Source organism: Nerophis lumbriciformis, linkage group LG22, assembly GCF_033978685.3.
Source record: "Nerophis lumbriciformis linkage group LG22, RoL_Nlum_v2.1, whole genome shotgun sequence".
NCBI lineage: Eukaryota > Metazoa > Chordata > Actinopteri > Syngnathiformes > Syngnathidae > Nerophis > Nerophis lumbriciformis.
In genome coordinates this window covers 17711151-17735781 of record NC_084569.2, presented here as the reverse complement: position 1 = coordinate 17735781, position 24631 = coordinate 17711151, and the positions used below count along the sequence as shown (strand labels likewise).

Sequence of the window (24631 nt, the reverse complement as noted above, 5' to 3'; positions counted from 1 at the left end):
CTGGTGAATGACCTGCAGAGAGCTGGGACCAAAGTAACAAAGGTTACCATCAGTAACACACTACGCCGACAGGGAATCAAATCCTGCAGGGCCAGACGTGTCTACCTGCTTAAGCCAGTGCATGTCCAGGCCCGTCTGAAGTTTGCCAGAGAGCACATGGATGATACAGCAGAGGATTGGGAGAATGTCATGTGGTCAGATGAAACCAAAATAGAACTTTTTGGTATAAACTCAACTCGTCGTGTTTGGAGGAAGAAGAATACTGAGTTGTATCCCAAGAACACCATACATACTATGAAGCATGGGGGTGGAAACATCATGCTTTGGGGTTGTTTTTCTGCTAAGGGGACAGGCCGACTGATCCGTGTTAAGGAAAGAATGAATGGGGCCATGTATCGTGAGTTTGGAGTCTGACTGTTTGAGACTTTGGACAGGTGTCTTTTATACAGATAACGAGTTCAAATAGGTGCCATTAATACAGGTAACGAGTGGAAGACAGAAGAGCTTCTTAAAGAAGAAGTTACAGGTCTGTGAGAGCCAGAGATCTTCCTTGTTTGAAGTGACCAAATACTTATTTTCCACCATAATTTACAAATAAATTCTTTAAAAATCCTACAATGTGAATTCCTGGATTTTTTTTTTCACATTCTGTCTCTCACAGTTGAAGTGTACCTATGATGAAAATTACAGACCTCTGTCATCATTTTAAGTGGGAGAACTTGCACAATTGGTGGCTGACTAAATACTTTTTTGCCCCACTGTATATATATATATATATATATATATATATATATATATATATATATATATCCATTTACTACCGCTTATTCCCTTCGGGGGCGCTGGAGCCTATCTCAGCTTCAATCGGGCGGAGGTTGAGGTTTCACTGTAATTTTAGTGTAGTCTGCAGTTGGCTCTTCAAATTCACACTTATTTCCCCCCCCCCCCCCCAGGATCCTTTCGAAAGAGTCTGTGAAGTGTACAAGAAGAACCTCGGTGAGGATGAGCGCGAACAACTGACTGCGTTCTGTTTTGAGAGCAGCACTGACACGTTCTTGTTGGAGCTGCTTGAGTTCCTAGTCCTGGAGCTTCAGAATCCCAAAGCACCAGATGACTTCAAGCCAGACTGGAGGTACTTTTTTAATCTCATCGTGCAAGGTCCACTTTTGTGTTTGTACTTCTGTTACTAACATTAACCAATCGATTTCCGTGAAACTTTGTGATGACGGCCTAAAACTTCTGAATTTTGGATTAAATTATTATCATGTTGTTATTAAAAATTAAATAAGTAAGTACAGATGATCTGGTCTGATATTTGCCTTTCTGAACTGATCGGCTGATAAGCTGCCAAGCCCAGCTGCTCTTTACTGCAGCTGTTTACGAGTGTTTACATGCTAAAGATTGTACTCGCGTGAAAGATTCCTTCAAAAGGGATGCGTGCTCAGGCAATTACTGGGGTTGTAACAAGTCTTTTTAACAACGATTCAATTAAAATCATAACTCGAGGTTGCCGATATGATTCAGGGACTATTTTATTTTTTAGAAGGATTTCAGCGAGTTGAAATCGATTCAGTAACTTTTTAGTCTAAAAAATTAAGTAGTCTGACTGTGAAATAAATAGTGGATACTGGACACTGCAGGTGAAGTTTCCTATATTCCTGTTATTTATTGTAAGGGAATTAAGTATAAATGAATTGTGGATACAAACAAGCAAGTAAACAACAATTGATTACTAATATATTCACACCTTATTTGAATAAAGTGCAACTAACACTTTAGGTTGTTTTAACAAGAGGAAACGAGTTCTGTTCACATTTTCAATATTCAAGACATTTTCAGTAAAAGTACAGTAACCAACATTTTAACAGTAGATTTACCTTATACTGCTTTTGTTTTTTAACATAAAATAATAAAATATTAATATCAAAAATAAAGTGCAACCAACTCATCTTTAGGTTGAATTAGCAGTAGATTTACAAGTTCCTTTTTTCTGCTGTGTTTTCTTTGTTTACCCACATCACATCACATTCAACCTCCTGTGACATCATCCTCACACCAACACATTCAACAAATATTCAAACTGTCCCGCTTCTCTTATTTTAATAAACAGCAGTGCAGTATTTTTTAACAAAAGAGCAAATGAAACTAACTCCTTCTTTGTGCTGCTGCTCCATGAACGCTGCTTTGCTTTGGTGGTCAGCATTGTGCGAAATCCCATGCCGCCACAGGTGGTTCGTATTTGTCGTGTTGCCATTTGCTACATATCCTGCAAACAGTGAGCGACTTCTTAAGAACGTATGTCTTTGCAAAAGCCTTAGGGCCTGATTTACGAAAGGTTTGCATGTACTAAAACACGTGCAAACTTGATAGCACACGCAGAGCTGATCAACTAAACATATGCCAATTGAATTGCTTCTGTTAAGTGTGCAAAATAAGGCATGCCATCCATTTTGCGTCTTTCTTCATTGTTATGCAAAATATATGTAGATCATCAAAATTCCCTCAATACTGGGAGAAGATGCAAAAAAACATTTACCATGCGCAATGTGATTTATCAACACTCATCATCTTTTTACAAGCACTATTTGACTTTTTATTTAGCACGTGTCAGAAGGACGTGCAAACTGACAACAGATTTACACACAGCTGCAGGATCGCTGCTCGCACTGCACAGATAGATGGTGGACAGACGAGAATCCTCTGTCCTACGCATGTATGCCAACATACCGTATTTTTCGGACTATAAGTCGCAGTTTTTTTCATAGTTTGGCTTGGGTTGCGACTTATACTCAAGAGCGACTTGTGTGTGAAATTATTAACACATTACCGTAAAATATCAAATAATGTTATTTAGCTCATTCACGTAAGAGACTAGACGTATAAAATTTCATGGGATTTAGCGATTAGGAGTGACAGATTGTTTGGTAAACGTTGCGACTTATACTCCGGAGCGACTTATACTCCGAAAAATACGGTATTTGGATGGACAAAAATAAAAAATATTAGACATATTGTCTATTCAGCAATTTCCTTTTATAATTTTATAGCTGCTGGATGACTTAGGGAGCTGGTTAAAATGAATTCAACTGATGCATTTTGTGTCTGCGTTTTTTTAGTTAGTTTTTTTAAATTTAGGAAATATATTACTTTAATATACCTCATACATGAAAAGACGTCTTCCATTATGCTTTTTCTTGCGTTTGATTCATTCCAGACGCACAAATGCGGCGTTGTCAGTGTGCATAGGTTTTTCAATCAATCAATGTTTATTTATATAGCCCTAAATCACAAGTGTCTCAAAGGGCTGCACAAGCCACAACGACATCCGCGGTACAGAGCCCACATAAGGGCAAGGAAAAACTCACAACCCCAATGGGACGTCGATGTGAATGACTGTGAGAAACCTTGGAGAGGACCGCATATGTGGGTGACCGGATGCAATGGACGTCGAGTGGGTCTGACATAATATTGTGAAAGTCCAGTCCATAGTAGATCTTATGTTGTCTGGCTTGCGATTCAGAAAAGGTGTTACAGATTATAGATGTGTGCTGCTGGTTGAACACGTCCCACACAGGTAAAAACATGATGACGTAAATGTGCAGCAAGTGATCAAGTGTCTCTGTGGTAAAAGCCTCGTACACACGCAAAATCCTCATTTAAATAAGGCGCTCTGCACCACTGTTCATTTGCACACGCAGTTTTAGTAGATCACACGCAACATGCCTCATAGAACCAACAATTTTATTTTTTGTATGCGTGTGGTATTTGGATCTTAGAAATCAGGCCCTAAGTGTTTCCACAATGGTGGCTCGTTTATTTCTTGTTCACCTGCTGATATCTGCCAAAGTGTTTTGATGACGTGTGGCGATGACACCACAGACGGGCGGCAGACTCATGTAACGTTTAAATCTAGTGTTGATTAAATTGATTAATTATCTTTCAAAATGATGTTAGATCGAAATATGATCGATATATTTGTATGTTAGGAATACATATCAATCTATTCCATCCTTATAGCAATATAATATAATAATATAATATATCAGTATATATTTTATACTGTATATATAATATGTAAATATTACATATGTTATATTTTATATTGATACTAAGGTACATTTTTCGTCTACTTTATACCTGCATTATCCTTTCCATCGGTACCCTTTCCATCCTTTGTAACTGATCTACTGTGTGGAACAATTTCCCCTGTGGATCAATAATTGCATTTCATTATCCTTTGTTACACACTTGCAGGGGTTGCATGAATTCCAAGAGGGTGCATGTCTTGCAGAACACCGGCTCAGATGTATTATTTATCAAGATGTTAATATTTATTAAAAATATTATGAGGTGGCGACTTGTCCGGGGTGTACCCCGCCTTCCGCCCGATTGTAGCTGAGCTAGGCTCCAGCACCCCCCGGGACCCGGAAGGGAATAAGCGGTAGGAAATGGATGAATGGAATTATGTAATAATTAATTGTCTATCCACAGTGCAAAGTTGCTTCTTAGCTGCTAATCCTCATCACCCTAACATAAAACTAACTTTCTTTCAAGTGCCATTATGGAGGACTAGAGAAAGATGAATGGCTAAACATGCTACACACACACAAACTGAGCAGGACGACACAAGAAGCTAAAGCTGCAATGTAAAGTCGGACTGATCAATCCAGATGTCCATACTATCGATACCGTGTATCAGTGTATAAACCAGGGGTCCCCAAACTACGGCCCGCGGGCCGGATACGGCCCCCCAGCGTCCAAAATCCGGCCCGCGGGAAGTCCCGAGTTTAAAAAAAAAAATAAAATATATATATTTTTTTTTTTTTTTTTTTTTTGTATTTTCTACCGTCTCCTAGCCACTCAGGCAAATCATATTGTCTAAAAATGAATTTTACCATCGATAATTTGACATGCAGCAAGTGCGCTCTTTAATTCAATTAGTGCGCGAGGAATATATATGTATGAATAAATAAATAAATAAATATATATATATATATATATATATATATATATATATATATATATATATATATATATATATATACATACCGTATTTTCCGCACCATTAGCCGCACCTAAAAACCACAAATTTACTCAAAAGCTGACAGTGCGGCTTTTAACCCGGTGCGCTTTATATATGGATAAATATTAAGATTCATTTTCATAAAGTTTCGATCTCGCAACTTAGGTAAACAGCCGCCATCTTTTTTCCCGGTAGAACAGGAAGCGCTTCTTCTTCTACGCAAGCAACCGCCAAGGTAAGCACCCGCCCCCATAGAACAGGAAGCGCTTCTTCTTCTACTGTAAGCAACCACCCGCCCGCGTAGAAGAAGAAAAAGCGCGCGGATATCACCGTACGTTTCATTTCCTTTGTGTGTTTACATCTGTAAAGACCACAAAATGGCTCCTACTAAGCGTCAGGGATCCGGTTCATGAAAAGACGCAATCTCTCCATCCGCACACGGATTACCGGTACTATTTCACAGCAACTGATATTCCTGTGAACCGCACTGGATACAACGGGAGCACGTACGGTGAATATTCGCACCACAGGGAATGAGAAGTCATCCTTCACTGTGGTTCTAGCTTGCCATGCTAATGGCCAGAAAATCCCATGGTGATATTCAAAAGGAAGACCTTGCCAAAAGAGACCTTTCCAGCCGGCGTCATCATAAAAGCTAACTCGAAGGGATGGATGAAGAAAAGATGAGCGAGTGGTTAAGGTAAGTTTAAGTTTACGCGAAGAGGCCGGGTGGCTTTTTTCACGCAGCTCTGTCCATGTTGATATACGTATGTTTGTGATTGCACATTTGCGTACATTTTGGGAGTGAACAGAGTTGTTAGAACGCTGGTTTTTAATATATTATTAAAGTTTGACTGACCTATCTGACTGTTTTTTTGACATTCCTTTAGCGCAGTTAGATGCGGCTTACAACACCGGGCGGCTTATAGGTGGACAAAGTTTTGAAATATGCCGTTCATTGAAGGCGCGGCTTTTAACCCAGGGCGCCTTATGGTGCGGAAAATACGGTATATATATACAGTGTTTCCCACAGGACAGGCATCTATTTGTGGTGGTGTGGTCGGGGGGTGGGGGGTGGCGGCGGCAGCGGCGATGACCAAGAAGAACGCGGAGTTGGAATATAATTACAACATTTTATGTACATATTTATATACAGATTTGAACAATTAGTGATTCACTGAAATATATTTATTAATTGTGGTTCTTACAAAAAATATATCTTATAAAATATAAAAGCTAAAATGTCTCTTAAAGCTCTGCCCCTTTAATTAGTGAATACTAAATAATTTAACTTTAGTCTACTACTACAACCATATTATTTACCAGCAACATGAAGTGAAACAGAGGCAGAGGTGTCCTGCCACAGTCAGTCAACCTCCTCCTCCTCCTCCTCCTGCTGCTGCTGCTGAACAGGTCGCACCTGTGGTCCGGACTGTAGGCCTACCTCCTCTCCAAGTCGAGCCCTTTTCGGCCGTTGAAAATATTTTTCTATACTCATCTGTGTGAAGGAGTGAACATCCAACATTAGAATTTATTACTAACGAGCAGAACCGCTCTATGTACAGTGCCGTCGAACCTTAAGCGGCAGCAGCTCAACACATGCAGGGTTCAACGTTAAGGTTTTTTTCTACTTGCCTGACTTCTCAAATCTACTTGCCCTAATATTTTTACTTGTCCTGCCTAGGTTTTTTTCTGGCTGTGTAGTGATCATGGCTTGTATCTTACTAAAATTCTTCCCGTTGACTATTTACAACACTACACAGTATTTATTATTATTATTATTATTATTATCTATAATTACATTTAAATGGCATTGCATACATGTAAAATTAAATGCTACTTCACATTATTTGACCAGTAGCAGTTACACTCATCTGAACAGGTCAGCCACCTGTTTAAAGCCCGATCACAGTTGAAATCTTGAAATGAAGGGCCTTTAATGGCCAAAACATTAACCTGGACAACATTTTAACAGCTGGTTGGCTCAGATTTTATTCTTTTCATTGCATTCACATGCTGCAGTGGACAGTGGACAATTTAGCTTCAGTCCATGTGTGTTTATTGACAGTCAAACAGCGGCGGTGTTAATGAAGCAGCGTCAGGCTGCTCACTGTCAGTGAAACGCTCGGTGAAATTGCGGATTAACGTTAAATATATGACGAGCCGGGAGCGATGCAGTTATAACCTATCTACCTATAACACCTGTAAAAATGAAGCAGTGCTATCACGCTAGCAAGCGTTAGCTAGCCGGCTATGAGCCACCAAGCTGCTAACTATCGCCAAAAGGCACCATTTAAGTTTTTTTCCCCCATGGCATCCTGGATCAAGGCTTTCAGCAGCTTTTGGACGTTTGAGGTAGAAACGTAGGAAGCGCCATCATTATGAAAAGTAGCCGGCGAGTATTTTAATCCCGTCCGTCCGTCCCTCTTCTTCTTCTTCTTCTTCTGGCCCACCAGGTGAATTAAGTGCTATTGGCGGAGTTACAATGCATAGTAGGCTACCGCCACCTACTGCACCGGAGGTGTAACTACAAGCAACATTCACAGACAGTCCCATTGCTTTTATGAGCGGTCGAGCGAGTCAAAAGCCGAAAAATCCATTTGTGGCGGACGTAATTCTTTCGTGGCGGGCCGCCACAAATAAATGAATGTGTGGGAAACACTGATACATATATATATATATATACATATATATATATATATACACATACATATATATATACACATGGACATGTACATAGACATATACATATAAACACACACATATATACACATTTACATATACATATATACACACACATTTACATATATATATATATATATATATAACGCAGCCCCCAGCCAAATTGTTTTACCCCAATGCGGCCTCGGAGTCAAAAAGTTTGGGGACCCCTGGTATAAACGATACTACAGTGATTAGATTGTTATTTGTATTTTTCTTGTTCTTTGTACTACGAAAACAAGTTTGGTCGTTTTGGTTACCGCATTTTCCGGAGTATAAGTAGCTCCGGAGTATAAGTCGCACCGGCCGAAAATGCATAATAAAGAAAGAAAAAAACATATAAGTCGCACTGGAGTGTAAGTCGCATTTTTTGGGGAAATGTATTTGATAAAACCCAACACCAAGAATAGACATTTGAAAGGCAATTTAAAATAAACAAAGAATAGTGAACAACAGGCTGAATAAGTGTACGTTATATGAGGCATAAATAACCAACTGAGAACGTGCCTGGTATGTTAACGTAACATATTATGGTAACAGTCATTCAAATAACTATAACATATAGAACATGCTATACGTTTACCAAACAATCTGTCACTCCTAATCGCTAAATCCCATGAAATCTTATACGTCTAGTCTCTTACGTGAATGAGCAAAATATTATTATTTGATATTTTACGGTAATGTGTTAATAATTTCACACATAAGTCGCTCCTGAGTATAAGTCGCACCCCCGGCCAAACTATGAAAAAAACTGTGACTTATAGTCCGAAAAATACGGTATTGTTTACAAACTCATGTAATATGTCTCAAAACAATCAAGTTGAGCACTCTTAAGTCGAGCTCGCACTTTGTTATAACAATATTTAAAAATGAAGGACTGCCTCCTGATAAACGACAACTGGTACTTGCTGCAGTTATGCACGATGTGACAAAATATTGCATTTGTATGGATCTACACCAGTGGTCCCCAACCTTTTTGTAACTGCGGACCGGTCAACGCTTGAATTTTTATATCTAGGGGGGGTGTATGGTATTTATTTATTTATTTTTTGTCATGAAAAAATACAATCACGTGTGCTTACGGACTGTATCCCTTGCAGACTGTATTGATCTATATTGATATATAATGTAGGAACCAGAATATTAATAACAGAAAGAAACAACCCTTTTGTGTGAATGAGTGTAAATGGGGGAGGGAGGTTTTTTGGGTTGGTGCACTAATTGTAAGTGTATCTTGTGTTTTTTATGTTGATTTAATAAATAACAAACAAAAAAAAAGTTATATATTTATTTTTATTTTTTTACATTTCTTGTGCGGCCCGGTACCAATCGATCCACGGACCGGTACCGGGCCACCCGGTGTTTGGGGACCACTGATCTACACAATACCTACTGCTACTGTTATGTACAGTATTAGTGCTGTCAAATGATGAATTTGTACAATCAGATTAATCTTTCGTGATTTTTGTGATTATTCGCAGTGAATTACTTGCTCATATAATTTAAATTCATGTTAGCAATGACTAATATTTGAACACAAATGCAGTTTTATTGTCAGAATGTCACACGAAAAACTTGAATGTACAACATTTCGTTGATTAAAACTTGGTAACAGTGTGAATTCTGCAATAATAATGCAAAAAGAAAGTTTTGATGTATAGCAATAATAATAATAAAGTACTAAACACATCCATAAACATAACTCAAAGTGCATTTATGTCTGCATTTACTCTTCTTTTAACCAGTTGCTTCGGCAAACAACCATGAAGACATTTTAGATGACAGTGCTGATCTCTTTTGGAAATCAAATGTTTTTATTTTGACAATATGATGATAATATTTGCTCTACCTTGGATTAGGGCTGTAGAATTATCGGTTTAAACATAAATTGTATATTTAAGTCAAGCAGGTGCTTTTATTTTTGCGTGAGGTAGATCCTCGTTCTTGAATTAAAGGTCCTGTTTTTGTCTCTTACAAGCCTGAAGGACTCTCTGGAGGCGTACATGATGCGCAAAGACCTGGACTTTCCTCCTGACCTGGAGAAACACTTCCCGCCTGAGATCTGCCTTTGTCACTGTGTGGAAACCTGGAAGTTCATCAACGCCATCAAGCAAGAGCGCAGCCGAAGGCAAATAGGATGAGAGGGAACGGCCTTCCTTCTTTAAGTCTGCCTTGTCACATGATCATGTTTACATTCCTCACGGGCCAAACGTTTTGAAGTGCAACGGATGGCTGACAGACTTCTAGAAATGTAGTAGAAACCATTTTCAATCTTTTTCTATTTTCTTCACTATAGTCGATATTTACTGCACCAATGATGTGATGTTCCATGGAAGCTGAAGACAAGTGTTATATGTACTGTAGCCTTATTTGGTACAATTGACCAAGTTGCCTTGCTGTATTTTCAGTTCCATTATAATGTGCCTTCTTAATACAACATTCTTAAGCTTAATTCTTCAGTATCCTGCCTTGTAACTTTTATAATGACACCCCCAGGTTCGGTTCAAACCTGGGAGACGAAGATTCTTGCAGCAAATCCCTAAAAAGAGGAGAGTGCTCCTGTTGAATAGAGGAACTTGGACCACGGTAAACACGTTGGCAGATCCTTGCATTGCCATTTTAGCCTTGCTAGCAAACATAGAACACTGGGGCCCAAACATTGTGATTTACATAACTGACGCGTTCCTCACGGCACCTCTTTAAGTCCTCTCCTTTTTGGCAGTTATAAGTTGTAAGTTGTTACTGTAGCTTGTTTAATTCAGATGCAGTCTGTAGTCGTTTGTTCTGTTTACTTAGGTATCCTAGTAGTGTTCATCAAGGTTCCGTTATAGGTCCTCTTTTTTTTTGTAATTTGGGCTGTTCAACTGGTGACTTGTGAGTTCAGTTTTAAAAAAACTTGATAGAAGTGATCTTTGACCAGCTACTTTGCAAAAAGTCATTGAAAACAGCAGAGTAAGTTTGCCAAAATAAAACCTTCAAATGTCTTCTGGTTCTCCGTAACAAACAAAAAAGAGTACCGTATTTTTCGGACTATAAGTCGCAGTTTTTTTCATAGTTTGGCCGGGGCTCCAGTGCGACTTATATATGTTTTTTTCCTTCTTTATTATGCATATTCGGCAGGTGCGACTTACACTCCGGTGCGACTTATACTCCGAAAAATACGGTAATAGTGACTGGAGAGAAGTCTGGAAATGTGGCCCCCAAAATAATTTACTTGTACAGTATATTCCTGTTGTATGAAATCAGCACCTTTAGAGGGGAGCTGTGCTTTTAAAAAAAAACAACAACAATTATATCATTCACAGTCTATATGTCAGACAAGTAAACATATTTATCTTTTTTTATGCATTCTAATTTTTAATATACACCCGAATGCAGCTGAGATAGGCTCCAGCACCCCCCGCGACCCTGAAAAGGACAAGCGGTAGAAAATGGATGGATGGATGGATGGATGGACGGCAAGTACGAGGTGGCTGACAGAAGAATGGAGTAGTTCCTATAAAGGGAGGTCAGCGGGGGCTGCGGGTGATTGTTTTATGACCGGAAGTGAGGGCGTGGCCTCCATGGTCTCACTAGTTAAGGGAGGCGCAGCGGGGCAATGATTTATGACCCCGGAAGTGGGCATGGTCTAAACCAGAAACAGGAAGTATACATCATATCCTTCCGACATTCTAATTTTGTAGTTTTTTGCTAGCTCTCCGCCATTTTGGTTGTAGTCCCACCTACTCAGTGGCCTAGTGGTTAGAGTGTCCGTCCTGAGATCGGTAGGTTGGGAGTTCAAATCCCGGCCGAGTCATACCAAAGACTATAAAAATGGGACCCATTACCTCCCTGCTTGGCACTCAGCATCAAGGGTTGGAATTGGGGGTTAAATCACCAAAATGATTCCCGGGCGCAGCCACCGCTGCTGCCCACTGCTCCCCTCACCTCCCAGGGGGTGATCAAGGGTGATGGGTCAAATGCAGAGAATCATTTCGCCACACCTAGTGTGTGTGTGACAATCATTGGTACTTAAACTTTTTACTTTAACTTTAATGATTTATGACCCCTACAGGCTGACCAGAGTATTACAATGGCGCGTAATAGAACCATCTTGTGCAGAGTCCATAACTATGTCTTTAAACATTATGTATGTTAGTGTTTCTTTGAGGAGACCGTCCTAATGCATGATGAATCAATATTTCATTATTACATGTACATACTGACAGTCATTACAAAGAGCTAACAAAATGTTAGTTCTTATGGATTAGTCATGGTTATATTCCCCTAACTGGGATTGCCTTTAACACGGTCACATCTGACACGGTCATAGTGACCAGATCGCATACGATAAGCTGCCGAAACAGTGTCATAGCGACCACGTTTCTGCCGCAGCAAAAACTCTTGTTTTCAACACAGGCCCCATAAGATGTACCGACAAGCAGTTGTCATAGTGACCATGGCGCCGCATACAATAAACTATCGGAACACTATCATACTTTTGGTCACTATGATGAAACTGTCGGTGCATCATAATGTGACCGTGTTAAAATTAAGAGTTATTTGCTACGGCAGAAACGGGGTCGCTATGATACTGTTCCGATTCGTATGCCACACCCTGGTCACTATGACAGTGTCATATGTGCAGAGGTGGGTAGAGTAGCCAGAAATTGTACTCAAGTAAGAGTACTGTTACTTTAGATATTTATTACTCAAGTAAAAGTAAGGAGTAGTCACCCAAATATTTACTTGAGTAAAAGTAAAAAGTATGTTGTGAAAAAACTACTCAAGTACTGAGTAACTGATGAGTAACCTGTTTGTTTAATGATGACGGCAACAAATAATAATCTCCTCTCTGAGCTGCCACCTTAACGTGGTAGAGGAGTTTGCGTGTCCCAATGATCCTAGGAGCTATGTTGTCCGGGGGCTTCTGGTAGGGTCTCCCAAGGCAAACTGGTCCTAGGTGAGGGATCAGACAAAGAGCAGCTCGAAGACCTCTATGAAGAACACGAACAAGGAACCCAGATTTCCCTCGCCCGGACGCGGGTCACCGGGGCCCTCCTCTGGAGCCAGGCCCGGAGGTGTGGCACGATGGCGAGCGCCTGGTGGCCGGGCCTGTCCCCATGGGGCCCGGCCGGGCACAGCCCGAAGAGGCAACGTGGGTCCCCCCTCCAATGGGCTCACCACCCATAGCAGGGGTCATAGAGGTCGGGTGCGATGTGAGCTGGGCGGAAGCCGAAGGCAGGGCACTTGGCGGTCCGATCCTCGGCTACAGAAGCTAGCTCTTGGGACGTGGAACGTCACCTCGCTGGGGGGGAAGGAGCCTGAGCTAGTGCGTGAGGTGGAGAAGTTCCGGCTAGATATAGTCGGACTCACTTCGACGCACAGCAAGGGCTCTGGAAGCAGTTCTCTTGACAGGGGCTGGACTCTCTTCCACTCTGGCGTTGCCAGCAATGAGAGGCGACGGGCTGGGGTGGCAATTCTTGTTTCCCCTCGGCTCAAAGCCTGCACGTTGGAGTTCAACCCGGTGGACGAGAGGGTAGCCTCCCTCCGCCTTCGGGTGGGGGGACGGGTCCTGACTGTTGTTTGCGCTTACGCGCCCAACGGCAGTTCAGATTACCCACCCTTTTTGGATTCACTCGAGGGAGTACTGGAGAGTGCTCCCCCGGGTGATTCCCTCGTTCTACTGGGGGACTTCAACGCTCATGTTGGCAACGACAGTGAAACCTGGAGAGGCGTGATTGGGAAGAATGGCCGCCCGGATCTGAACCCGAGTGGTGTTTTGTTATTGGACTTTTGTGCTCGTCACGGATTGTCAATAACAAACACCATGTTCAAACATAAGGGTGTCCATATGTGCACTTGGCACCAGGACACCCTAGGCCGCAGTTCCATGATCGACTTTGTAGTTGTGTCATCGGATTTGCGGCCTCATGTTTTGGACACTCGGGTGAAGAGAGGGGCGGAGCTTTCTACCGATCACCACCTGGTGGTGAGTTGGCTGCGATGGTGGGGGAGGATGCCGGACAGACCTGGCAGGCCCAAACGCATTGTGAGGGTTTGCTGGGAACGTCTAGCAGAGTCTCCTGTCAGAGAGAGTTTCAATTCCCACCTCCGGAAGAACTTTGAACATGTCACGAGGGAGGCGCTGGACATTGAGTCCGAGTGGACGATGTTCCGTACCTCTGTTGTCGGGGCGGCCGATTGGAGCTGTGGCCGCAGGGTAGTTGGTGCCTGTCGTGGCGGTAATCCTAGAACCCGTTGGTGGACACCGGCGGTGAGGGATGCCGTCAAGCTGAAGAAGGAGTCCTATCGGGTTCTTTTGGCTCATGGGACTCCTGACGCAGCAGACAGGTACCGACAGGCCAAGCGGTGTGCGGCTTCAGCGGTCGCGGAGGCAAAAACTCGGACATGGGAGGAGTTCGGTGAGGCCATGGAAAAAGACTTCCGGACGGCTTCGAAGCAATTCTGGACCACCATCCGCCGCCTCAGGAAGGGGAAGCAGTGCAGTGTCAACACCGTGTATGGTGGGGATGGTGCTCTGTTGACCTCGACTGCGGATGTTGTGGATCGGTGGAGAGAATACTTCGAAGACCTCCTCAATCCTACCAGCACGTCTTCCTATGAGGAAGCAGGGCCTGGGGAATCTGTGGTGGACTCTCCTATTTCTGGGGCTGAGGTTGCCGAGGTAGTTAAAAAGCTCCTCGGTGGCAAGGCCCCGGGGGTGGATGAGATCCGCCCGGAGTTCCTTAAAGCTCTGGATGTTGTGGGGCTGTCTTGGTTGACAAGACTCTGCAACATCGCGTGGACATCGGGGGCGGTACCTCTGGATTGGCAGACCGGGGTGGTGGTTCCTCTCTTTAAGAAGGGGAACCGGAGGGTGTGTTCCAACTATCGTGGGATCACACTCCTCAGCCTTCCCGGTAAGGTCTATTCAGGTGTACTGGAGAGGAGGCTACGCCGGATAGTCGAACCTCGGATTCAGGAGGAACAGTGTGGTTTTCGTCCTGGTCGTGGAACTGTGGACCAGCTCTATACTCTCGGCAGGGTCCTTGAGGGTGCATGGGAGTTTGCCCAACCAGTCTACATGTGCTTTGTGGACTTGGAGAAGGCATTCGACCGTGTACCCCGGGAAGTCCTGTGGGGAGTGCTCAGAGAGTATGGGGTAACGGACTGTCTTATTGTGGCGGTTCGCTCCCTGTATAATCGGTGTCAGAGCTTGGTCCGCATTGCCGGCAGTAAGTCGGACACGTTTCCAGTGAGGGTTGGACTCCGCCAGGGCTGCCCTTTGTCACCGATTCTGTTCATAACCTTTATGGACAGAATTTCTAGGCGCAGTCAGGGCGTTGAGGGTATCTGGTTTGGTGGCTGCAGGATTAGGTCTCTGCTTTTTGCAGATGATGTGGTCCTGATGGCTTCATCTGGCCAAGATCTTCAGCTCTCACTGGATCGGTTCGCAGCCGAGTGTGAAGCGACTGGGATGAGAATCAGCACCTCCAAATCCGAGTCCATAGTTCTCGCCCGGAAAAGGGTGGAGTGCCATCTCCGGGTTGGGGAGGAGATCTTGCCCCAAGTGGAGGAGTTCAAGTACCTCGGAGTCTTGTTCACGAGTGAGGGAAGAGTGGATCGTGAGATCGACAGGCGGATCGGTGCGGCATCTTCAGTAATGCGGACGCTGTATCGATCCGTTGTGGTGAAGAAGGAGCTGAGCCAGAAGGCAAAGCTCTCGATTTACCGGTCGATCTACGTTCCCATCCTCACCTATGGTCATGAGCTTTGGGTCATGACTGAAAGGACAAGATCACGGGTACAAGCGGCCGAAATGAGTTTCCTCCGCCGGGTGGCGGGGCTCTCCCTTAGAGATAGGGTGAGAAGCTCTGCCATCCGGGGGGAGCTCAAAGTAAAGCCGCTGCTCCTCCATATCGAGAGGAGCCAGATGAGGTGGTTCGGGCATCTGGTCAGGATGCCACCCGAACGCCTCCCTCGGGAGGTGTTTCGGGCACGTCCGACCGGTAGGAGGCCACGGGGAAGACCCAGGACACGTTGGGAAGACTATGTCTCCCGGCTGGCCTGGGAACGCCTCGGGATCCACCGGGAGGAGCTGGACGAAGTGGCTGGGGAGAGGGAAGTCTGGGCTTCCCTGCTTAGGCTGCTGCCCCCGCGACCCGACCTCGGATAAGCGGAAGAAGATGGATGGATGGATGGATGGCAACAAATAATGCACAAAAACATAAAAATAGCAATGAGCAAATTCAGAGCCAGGAATATCTCTTAAGCAACTAAAACAATAATATATATTAAATAATAATACATTAATATAAAAAAAATTAAGGCAAATTGAGCCACAATAACTTAACAGCACCATAGGCTCAGTAGGCAGAGATTACAAAGGAAAATAAGTTAGCCTTTATGCAAACCATAAACTGATAAGTGTGGGCTGCACCTGAGAACACACTGTGCACTTCTGATTGGTGTTTGTATGGATGCGTGAGTGTGTGCGTGTGTGTATATCTCTGTCTATGAGGCTGCATAGACTATTGTCATTGTCAGGGCCAGAGATCGCAAGGATGTTAACATGACCAAGGCCATGATTTGCGCGGATGACTGCTGGACAGACCATCGCCTCATCCGCTCCAAAATGAACATCGAGCTGCGGCAGAAGAGGAGGACACAAAGGAGACTGCTCCGCCCTAAATTTAACATCGATAGCCTTGCAACATCTACAAAACACCCTGTCTGTGAGACTCCAGAAAGAATATCCTGAGGATGTGGAAGAACACTGGAAGGCTCTTAAGACCACGCTACTTGAAACCAGCAAGGATACCATTGGCTACAGGACTAGGAAACACCAGGACTAGTTCGATGAAAATGACATCGAAATACAACAGCTGATTGATGCCAAAATGAAAGCTTTTTGTTCTTGGCAGAGCGACATCAACTGCAGGCACAAAAGGCAGGCCCAGGCCAAGGCAAAGGCACTTGTCCAGAGCAGAGTGAGAGAGCTGAAAAACCAATGGTGGATGAAGAAGGCTCTGGAAATCCAGAAGCTTGCTGACTTTGGGGACACTAGGGGTTTCTTCAATGCTACCAAGGCTGTTTATGGGCCCAGCTATCGAGGCCTAAACCCCTTCCGCTCTAAAGATGGACAAACCCTGCTCAAGGACGATGTAAGTATCAGTTCCAGATGGCGTGAACACTTCCAAGAGCTCCTGAATCGGAACTCCACAGTGGAGATGGAAACCATTCCATTCCATCCACATTCCTCAGCGACCTATCATTGAGCATTTGGGTGATCCTCCCACCGAAAATGAGGTCCAGGATGCCATCCAGATGGGATACCAGCAGAAATATTAAAGCAAGGGGGACCTCATTAGTAAAATCTGGGATAAGAAGGAAATCCCAGCCGAACTCAGGGACGCCCTGATTGTCACCATCTTCAAGAAGGGAGATAAGGCGGACTGTGGCAACTATAGAGGCATCTCCCTCCTGTCCACAACAGGAAAAATACTGGCCCGTATTTTGGCAAACCGGTTATTGCCGCTATCAGAAGAGATCCTCCCAGAGTCCCAGTGTGGCTTTCGTCCAGCTAGGGGAACATCGGACATGATTTTTGCAGTTCGTCAACTGCAAGAGAAATGTCGGGAACAACACCTGCTGTACAGCCCTTTCCTTTGGGCTGGTACCGAGGGCGACTGTGTTGACCAGTTTGACGCGTGTAAATGATAGAATGTCCAGTACTGTAGAACTGTGTTTGGATATGACAATCCGTTTATTACAAGCTATCTAAATTAAACCAAATGTAAGTTATATAACCAAGTATGCTAACCTTGAATGGCACATTATACCAGCATTGTCACCACATGACACGACAAGACACCATACGACACCACACGACACCACACGGTCGAAAACTGTTTGTCCTCCAATCGCCCTGCCCATGCTCACACCTGAACCCAATTTAAGGAGGCTGCCATGGTAACCCCACAATAGCAACAGTTCCCTCCCTGTCGACACTTCCTGGTGCTTAACAGGAAGTGGGCGGAGCAATCTGCCGAAAAGGAAAGTAAACATGCTGAACCCAACAATCAGAGAAAATAAAATAAAAACAATATAAACAAATAAGGAATTTTGGCTCCAACACCTGCCACTATACATGGCATTCATTGACCTTACAAAGGCCTTTGATTCTGTGAACAGAACTGCCCTCTGGGTTGCCCTCTCCAAGATCGAATGCCCAGACAAGTATTTGAAGATCTTGCGTCTGTTGCACGACGACATGACCGCAACGGTAGTTGGAAATGGCGGCTCTGAAACGGCTCCCTTCAAAGTTGACACTGGTGTCAAGCAGGGCTGCATCATCGCACCAGCCCTGTTTGCTATCTTCATCTCAGCCATACTTCACCTCACCAGTCAAAACCTACCTGAGGGAGTCCAGTTCATATACAGGACAGACGGCGGGCTCTTCAACCTGAGTAGGTTCAGGGCAAAAAGCAAGGTGCTTACATCCTCCATTACAAAACTTCAGTACACAGATGACAATGCTCTAGTTGCTCATTCTGAGTTGGACCTCCAGAACATCATGGATGCTTTTGCCAGAGCGTACCGACTACTGGGACTTGACATCAACATAAAGTAGACTCAGATCCTGTACCAACCAGCCCCTGACACACCCGCCCAACCCCCCACAATTTATGTGGACAACTACGTCTTGGAAAATGTGGAGCATTTCGCTTATCTTGGCAGTCTTCTTTCAAAGAGAGCTGTCATCGATGCCGAGATCCACCACCGCATAGGTTGGGCCAGCGCAGCTTTTGCTAAGCTCAGGCAAATAGTTTTTGAGAATCGGGTCATCCAGACCAACATCAAGCTTCTTGTCTATCAAGCTGTAGTTCTGCCCACTCTACGGGGGCTGATAGCTGGACCACCTACAGCAGACACCTGAAGGCTCTGGAGCAGTACCACCAGCGATGTCTCCGCAGGATCCTCAGGATCAGCTGGGAAGATAGGCGTACCAACATTAGTGTTCTGAAGGAAGCTAACATGCCCAGCATCACTACAACTGTCATTCGGCACCAGCTGCGATGAACAGGCCATGTAATACGCATGCCAGACAGTCGCCTTCCGAAACAGATGTTGTACGGACAACTGACGGAAGGACAACGCACCCAAGGGGGGCAGAAGAAGCGGTATAAAGATAACCTCAAAATCCACCTGAGCAAATGCTGCTTCGATCTCAACACCTGGGAGAAGGCTGCCCACCAGAGGGATTTGTGGAGCAGGATGGTCCATGAAGGCACAGCACAATTAGAAAAGGACCTCCACCGTGCCGCGGAAACCAAGAGGCAACAAAGAAAGGAGAGATCCACTTCCAAAACAGCTCCTCAGACCACCACCACCACAACCACCACTACTACATGGCAACCACGCACATATGCTCCCACTGCAATAGTCTGTGGATCACGGATTGGCCTCTACGGCCACCTGAGGACCCACAGATGACCAGACCCACCATCAGGAGGACTATCATACTCGCTTCGAGTGATCGCCGATGATCTCTGTCTGTCTATGAGGCTGCAGTGCATTAATAAATGTCCCTACACGATGTACATTTGACAGTGATTCATAGCAGGGAAGCTAACATCAGCCTACGGTGACAGCCAAAATATCTACTAAAGTTACTTACCGCGATGTCCTTTCTCAAATTTGATGTTGAGTTCATGTAAGCCAGGGGTGCCCACACTTTTTCAGCAGGCGAGCTACTTTTTAAATGACCAAGTCGAGTTGATCTACCTCATATATACATATACATACACACATATCATATATATATATATATATATATATACATATATATATATATATATATATATATATATTGTGGTACCTGATTCTCACCAAGACACAGGATTGGTTTTGCAGAAAGCCGAAAAGGGCATTTATTGTACAAGTTGTGGACAAGGGTGTACCTTGCCCCATCCTTTCTTGTGAAAGACTGAGCATTTTTTGGGAAGCTGTTTTTATACCCAATCATGGCACCCACCTGTTCCCAATTAGCCTGCACACCTGTGGGATGTTCCACAAAAGTGTTTGATGAGCATTGCTCAACTTTATCAGTATTTATTGTCACCTTTCCCAACTTCTTTGTCACGTGTTGCTGGCATCTCTAAAGTTAAAGATTATTTGCAAAAAATTTTTTTTAAAGTTTATCAGTTTGAACATCAAATATGTTGTCTTTGTAGCATATTCAACTGAATATGGGTTGAAAATGATTTGCAAATCATTGTATTCCGTTTATGTTTACATCTAACACAATTTCCCAACCCCTATGGAAACGGGGTTTGTAGATTGCACAGTACAGTACATCCATCCATCCATCCATCTTCTTCCGCTTATCCGAGGTCGGGTGGCGGGGGCAGCAGCCTAAGCAGGGAAGCCCAGACTTCCCTCTCCCCAGCCACTTCGTCCAGCTCTTCCTGTGGGACCCCGAGGCGTTCCCAGGCCAGCCGAGAGACATAGTCTTCCCAACGTGTCCTGGGTCTTCCCCGCGGCCTCCTACCGGTTGGACGTGCCCTAACACCTCCCTAGGGAGGCGTTCGGGTGGCATCCTGACCAGATGCCCGAACCACCTCATCTGGCTCCTCTCGATGTGGAGGAGCAGCGGCTTTACTTTGAGCTCCTCCCGGATGGCAGAGCTTCTCACCCTATCTCTAAGGGAGAGCCCCGCCACCCGGCGGAGGAAACTCATTTCGGCCGCTTGTACCCGTGATCTTGTCCTTTCGGTCATAACCCAAAGCTCATGACCATAGGTGAGGATGGGAACGTAGATCGACCGGTAAATTGAGAGCTTTGCCTTCCGGCTCAGCTCCTTCTTCACCACAACGGATCGATACAGCGTCCGCATTACTGAAGACGCCGCACCGATCCGCCTGTCGATTTCACGATCCACTCTTCCCTCACTCGTGAACAAGACTCCGAGGTACTTGAACTCCTCCACTTGGGGCAAGATCTCCCCCCCAACCCGGAGATGGCACTCCACCCTTTTCCGGGCGAGAACCATGGACTCGGACATAGAGGTGCTGATTCTCATCCCAGTCGCTTCACACTCAGCTGCGAACCGATCCAGTGAGAGCTGAAGATCCTGGTCAGATGAAGCCATCAGGACCACATCATCTGCAAAAAGCAGAGACCTAATCCTGCAGCCACCAAACCAGATCCCCTCAACGCCTTGACTGCGCCTAGAAATTCTGTCCATAAAAGTTATGAACAGAATCGGTGACAAAGGGCAGCCTTGGCGGAGTCCAACCCTCACTGGAAACGTGTCCGACTTACTACCAGCAATGCGGACCAAGCTCTGGCACTGATCATACAGGGAGCGGACTGCCACAATCAGACAGTCCGATACCCCATACTCTCTGAGCACTCCCCACAGGACTTCCCGAGGGACACGGTCGAATGCCTTCTCCAAGTCCACAAAACACATGTAGACTGGTTGGGCAAACTCCCATGCACCCTCAAGGACCCTGCCGAGAGTATAGAGCTGGCCCACAGTTCCCCGACCAGGACGAAAACCACACTGTTCCTCCTGAATCCGAGGTTCGACTATCCGGCGTAGCCTCCTCTCCAGTACACCTGAATAGACCTTACCGGGAAGGCTGAGGAGTGTGATCCCACGATAGTTAGAACACACCCTCCGGTTCCCCTTCTTAAAGAGAGGAACCACCACCCCGGTCTGCCAATCCAGTGGTACCGCCCCCGATGTCCACGCGATGCTGCAGAGTCTTGTCAACCAAGACAGCCCCACAGCATCCAGAGCCTTAAGGAACTCCGGGCGGATCTCATCCACCCCCGGGGCCTTGCCACCGAGGAGTTTTTTAACTACCTCAGCAACCTCAGCCCCAGAAATAGGAGAGCCCACCACAGATTCCCCAGGCACTGCTTCCTCATAGGAAGACGTGTTGGTGGGATTGAGGAGGTCTTCGAAGTATTCCCTCCACCGATCCACAACATCCGCAGTCGAGGTCAGCAGAACACCATCCTCGCCATACACGGTGTTGATAGTGCACTGCTTCCCCTTCCTGAGGCGGCGGATGGTGGTCCAGAATTGCTTTGAAGCCGTCCGGAACTCGTTTTCCATGGCCTCACCGAACTCCTCCTATGTCTGAGTTTTTGCCTCTGCGACCGCTGAAGCCGCACACCGCTTGGCCTGTCGGTACCTGTCCGCTGCCTCAGGAGTCCTATTAGCCAAAAGAACCCGATAGCACTCCTTCTTCAGCTTGACGGCATCCCTCACCGCCGGTGTCCACCAACGGGTTCTAGGATTACCGCCATGACAAGCACCAACTACCTTGCGGCCACAGCTCCAATCAGCCGCCTTGACAATAGAGGCGCGGAACATGGTCCATTCGGACTCAATGTCCAGCACCTCCCTCGTGACATGTTCAAAGTTCTTCCGGAGGAGGGAATTGAAACTCTCTCTGACAGGAGTCTCTGCTAGACGTTCCCAGCAAACCCTCACAATGCGTTTGGGCCTGCCAGATCTGTCCGGCTATCGCAGCCAACTCACCACCAGGTGGTGATCGGTAGAAAGCTCCGCCCCTCTCTTCACCCGAGTGTCCAAAACATGAGGCCGCAAATCCGATGACACAACTACAAAGTCGATCATGGAACTGCGGCCTAGGGTGTCCTGGTGCCAAGTGCACATATGGACACCCTTATGTTTGAACATGGTGTTCGTTATGGACAATCTGTGACGGGCACAAAAGTCCAATAACAAAACACCTCTCGGGTTCAGCCATTCTTCCCAATCACGCCTCTCCAGGTTTCACTGTCGCTGCCAACATGAGCATTGAAGTCCCCCAGTACAACGAGGGAATCACCCGGGGGGGCACTCTCAAGTACTCCCTCGAGTGACTCCAAAAAGGGTGGGTACTCTGATCTGCTGTTTGGCGCGTAAGCTCAAACAACAGTCAGGACTCGGCCCCCCACTCGAAGGTGGAGGGAAGCTACCCTCCCGTCCACCGGGTTGAACTCCAACGTGCAGGCTCTGAGCCGGGGGGAAACAAGAATTGCCACCCCAGCCCGTCGCCTCTCACTGCCGGCAACGCCAGAGTGGAAGAGAGTCCAACTCCTCTCGAGAGAACTGGTTCCAGAGCCCTTGCTGTGCGTCGAAGTGAGTCCGACTATATCTAGCCGGAACTTCTCCACCTCGCGCACTAGCTCAGGCTCCTTCCCTCCCAGCGAGGTGACGTTCCACGTCCCAAGACGGGCCCCATGGGGACAGGCCCGGCCACCAGGCGCTCGCCATCGTGCCCCACCTCCGGGCCTGGCTCCAGAGGAGTGACCCGCGTCCGGGCAAGGGAAATCTGGGTTCCTTGTTCGTTTTCTTCATAGAGGTCTTCGAGCTGCTCTTTGTCTGATCCCTCACCTAGGACCAGTTTGTCTTGGGATACCCTACCAGGGGGCATAAAGCCCCCGGACAACATAGCTCTTAGGATCATTGGGACACGCAAACTCCTCTACCACGTTAAGGTGGCAGCTCAGAGAGGAGAGTACAGTACATATTCCGTACAATTGACCACTAAATGGTAACACCCGAATAAGTTTTTCAACTTGTTTAAGTCGGTGTCCATGTGTGACGGTCATGTGACCGCCTGGCTCTGTTTAATTGGTGAAACGTCACTAGTGACTGTATTTGAAACGCAGGCATGCGATAGATCTTACTTTGAAGGTCTGTCTGACAAACCAAAACAAACAAAGCGTACATTAACAGATCGATAAAAATTAGTAGCGAGCTGAATGTAGATAAATGGAGCGGAGTAAAAGTAGCGTTTCTTCTCTATAAATATACTCAAGTAAAAGTAAAAGTATGTTGCATTAAAACTACTCTTAGAAGTACAATTTATCCCAAAAGTTACTCAAGTATACGGAGTAAATGTAGCGCGTTACTACCCACCTCTGCATATGTGACCGTGTTGAAGGAAATCCCAGTTAGGGGAACACAACCATGACTAATCCATAAGAACTAACATTTTGTTAGCTCTTTGTAATGACTGTCAGTATGTACATGTAATCATGAAATATTGGTTCATCATGCATTTGGACGGTCTCCTAGGAGAAACACTTAACATACATTGTAGTAAAGTGACTTACTCCTTATAATGCTCAACTCGAACTTTTAATGAAGCCCAGCACGCAGATACATCATACACAGCCGCTAGCTCTACTGCTGTCAAAACCCCACTGGCCCCGTTGCCTAGGACCCCGCCTGAACCCCTAGTGGTGGTCACGGTGCTGCCTGATCAAAAATGGCACATTAACATTACAACATTCCCTCCACCCATAGTCCAGTCAAATATTCCTAGTCCCCTTTTAGTGTAATACACAACCCCCAGAAATCACTGAGTCTGTGTGAGAAAATAGTCCATGAGATATGATGGAGGTTTTCTTTGGCGAGCGGTGCCCCTGACTCCCACTTCTGCATCCTGTGCTTGATCACCTGGTTCCTGATCAACTAGTTCCTGATCAACTAGTTCCTGATCAAGTAGTTCCTGATCAAGTAGTTCCCGATCATCTGCTCCTGGTGGTGCTGAATGGAAATCCTCTGGAAAACTGTCCTCGGATGTGTCACGAAGAGTTTCCTTCTGATTATAACGTGGACAGATCTGATCCTGATGTCTTCTCACCAGTTTGCCATCTTGATTTTTTGCTGTCCAAGACACTGGACCAGTCCTCTCCACGAGTCTCGCCTGAATCCATTTCTGGCCCGCATATCCTCGTATGTATACGGCCTCACAGTCTGTGAATGGGAGTTTGCCCAACCAGTCTACATGTGCTTTGTGGACTTGCAGAAGGCATTCGACCATGTCCCTCGGAAAGTCCTGTGGGGAGTGCTCAGAGAGTATGGGG

General features: G+C 45.5%; 1 protein-coding gene across 3 annotated transcripts in view; it reads left to right on the top strand.

The window, feature by feature from the left end:
* The window catches only part of LOC133615509 (E3 ubiquitin-protein ligase rnf213-alpha), an 85182-nt gene extending 74983 nt beyond the window's left edge, over positions 1-10199 (top strand). For all 3 annotated transcript variants that reach the window (XM_061974146.1, XM_061974144.1, XM_061974145.1), the window contains exons 66-67: positions 954-1132; positions 9726-10199. In XM_061974146.1, coding sequence (XP_061830130.1) covers positions 954-1132; positions 9726-9888 — 342 coding nt within the window. In that variant the 3' untranslated portion in view covers positions 9889-10199. The remainder of the gene's footprint in view (positions 1-953; positions 1133-9725) is intronic.
* The last annotated feature ends 14432 nt before the right edge of the window (positions 10200-24631 follow it).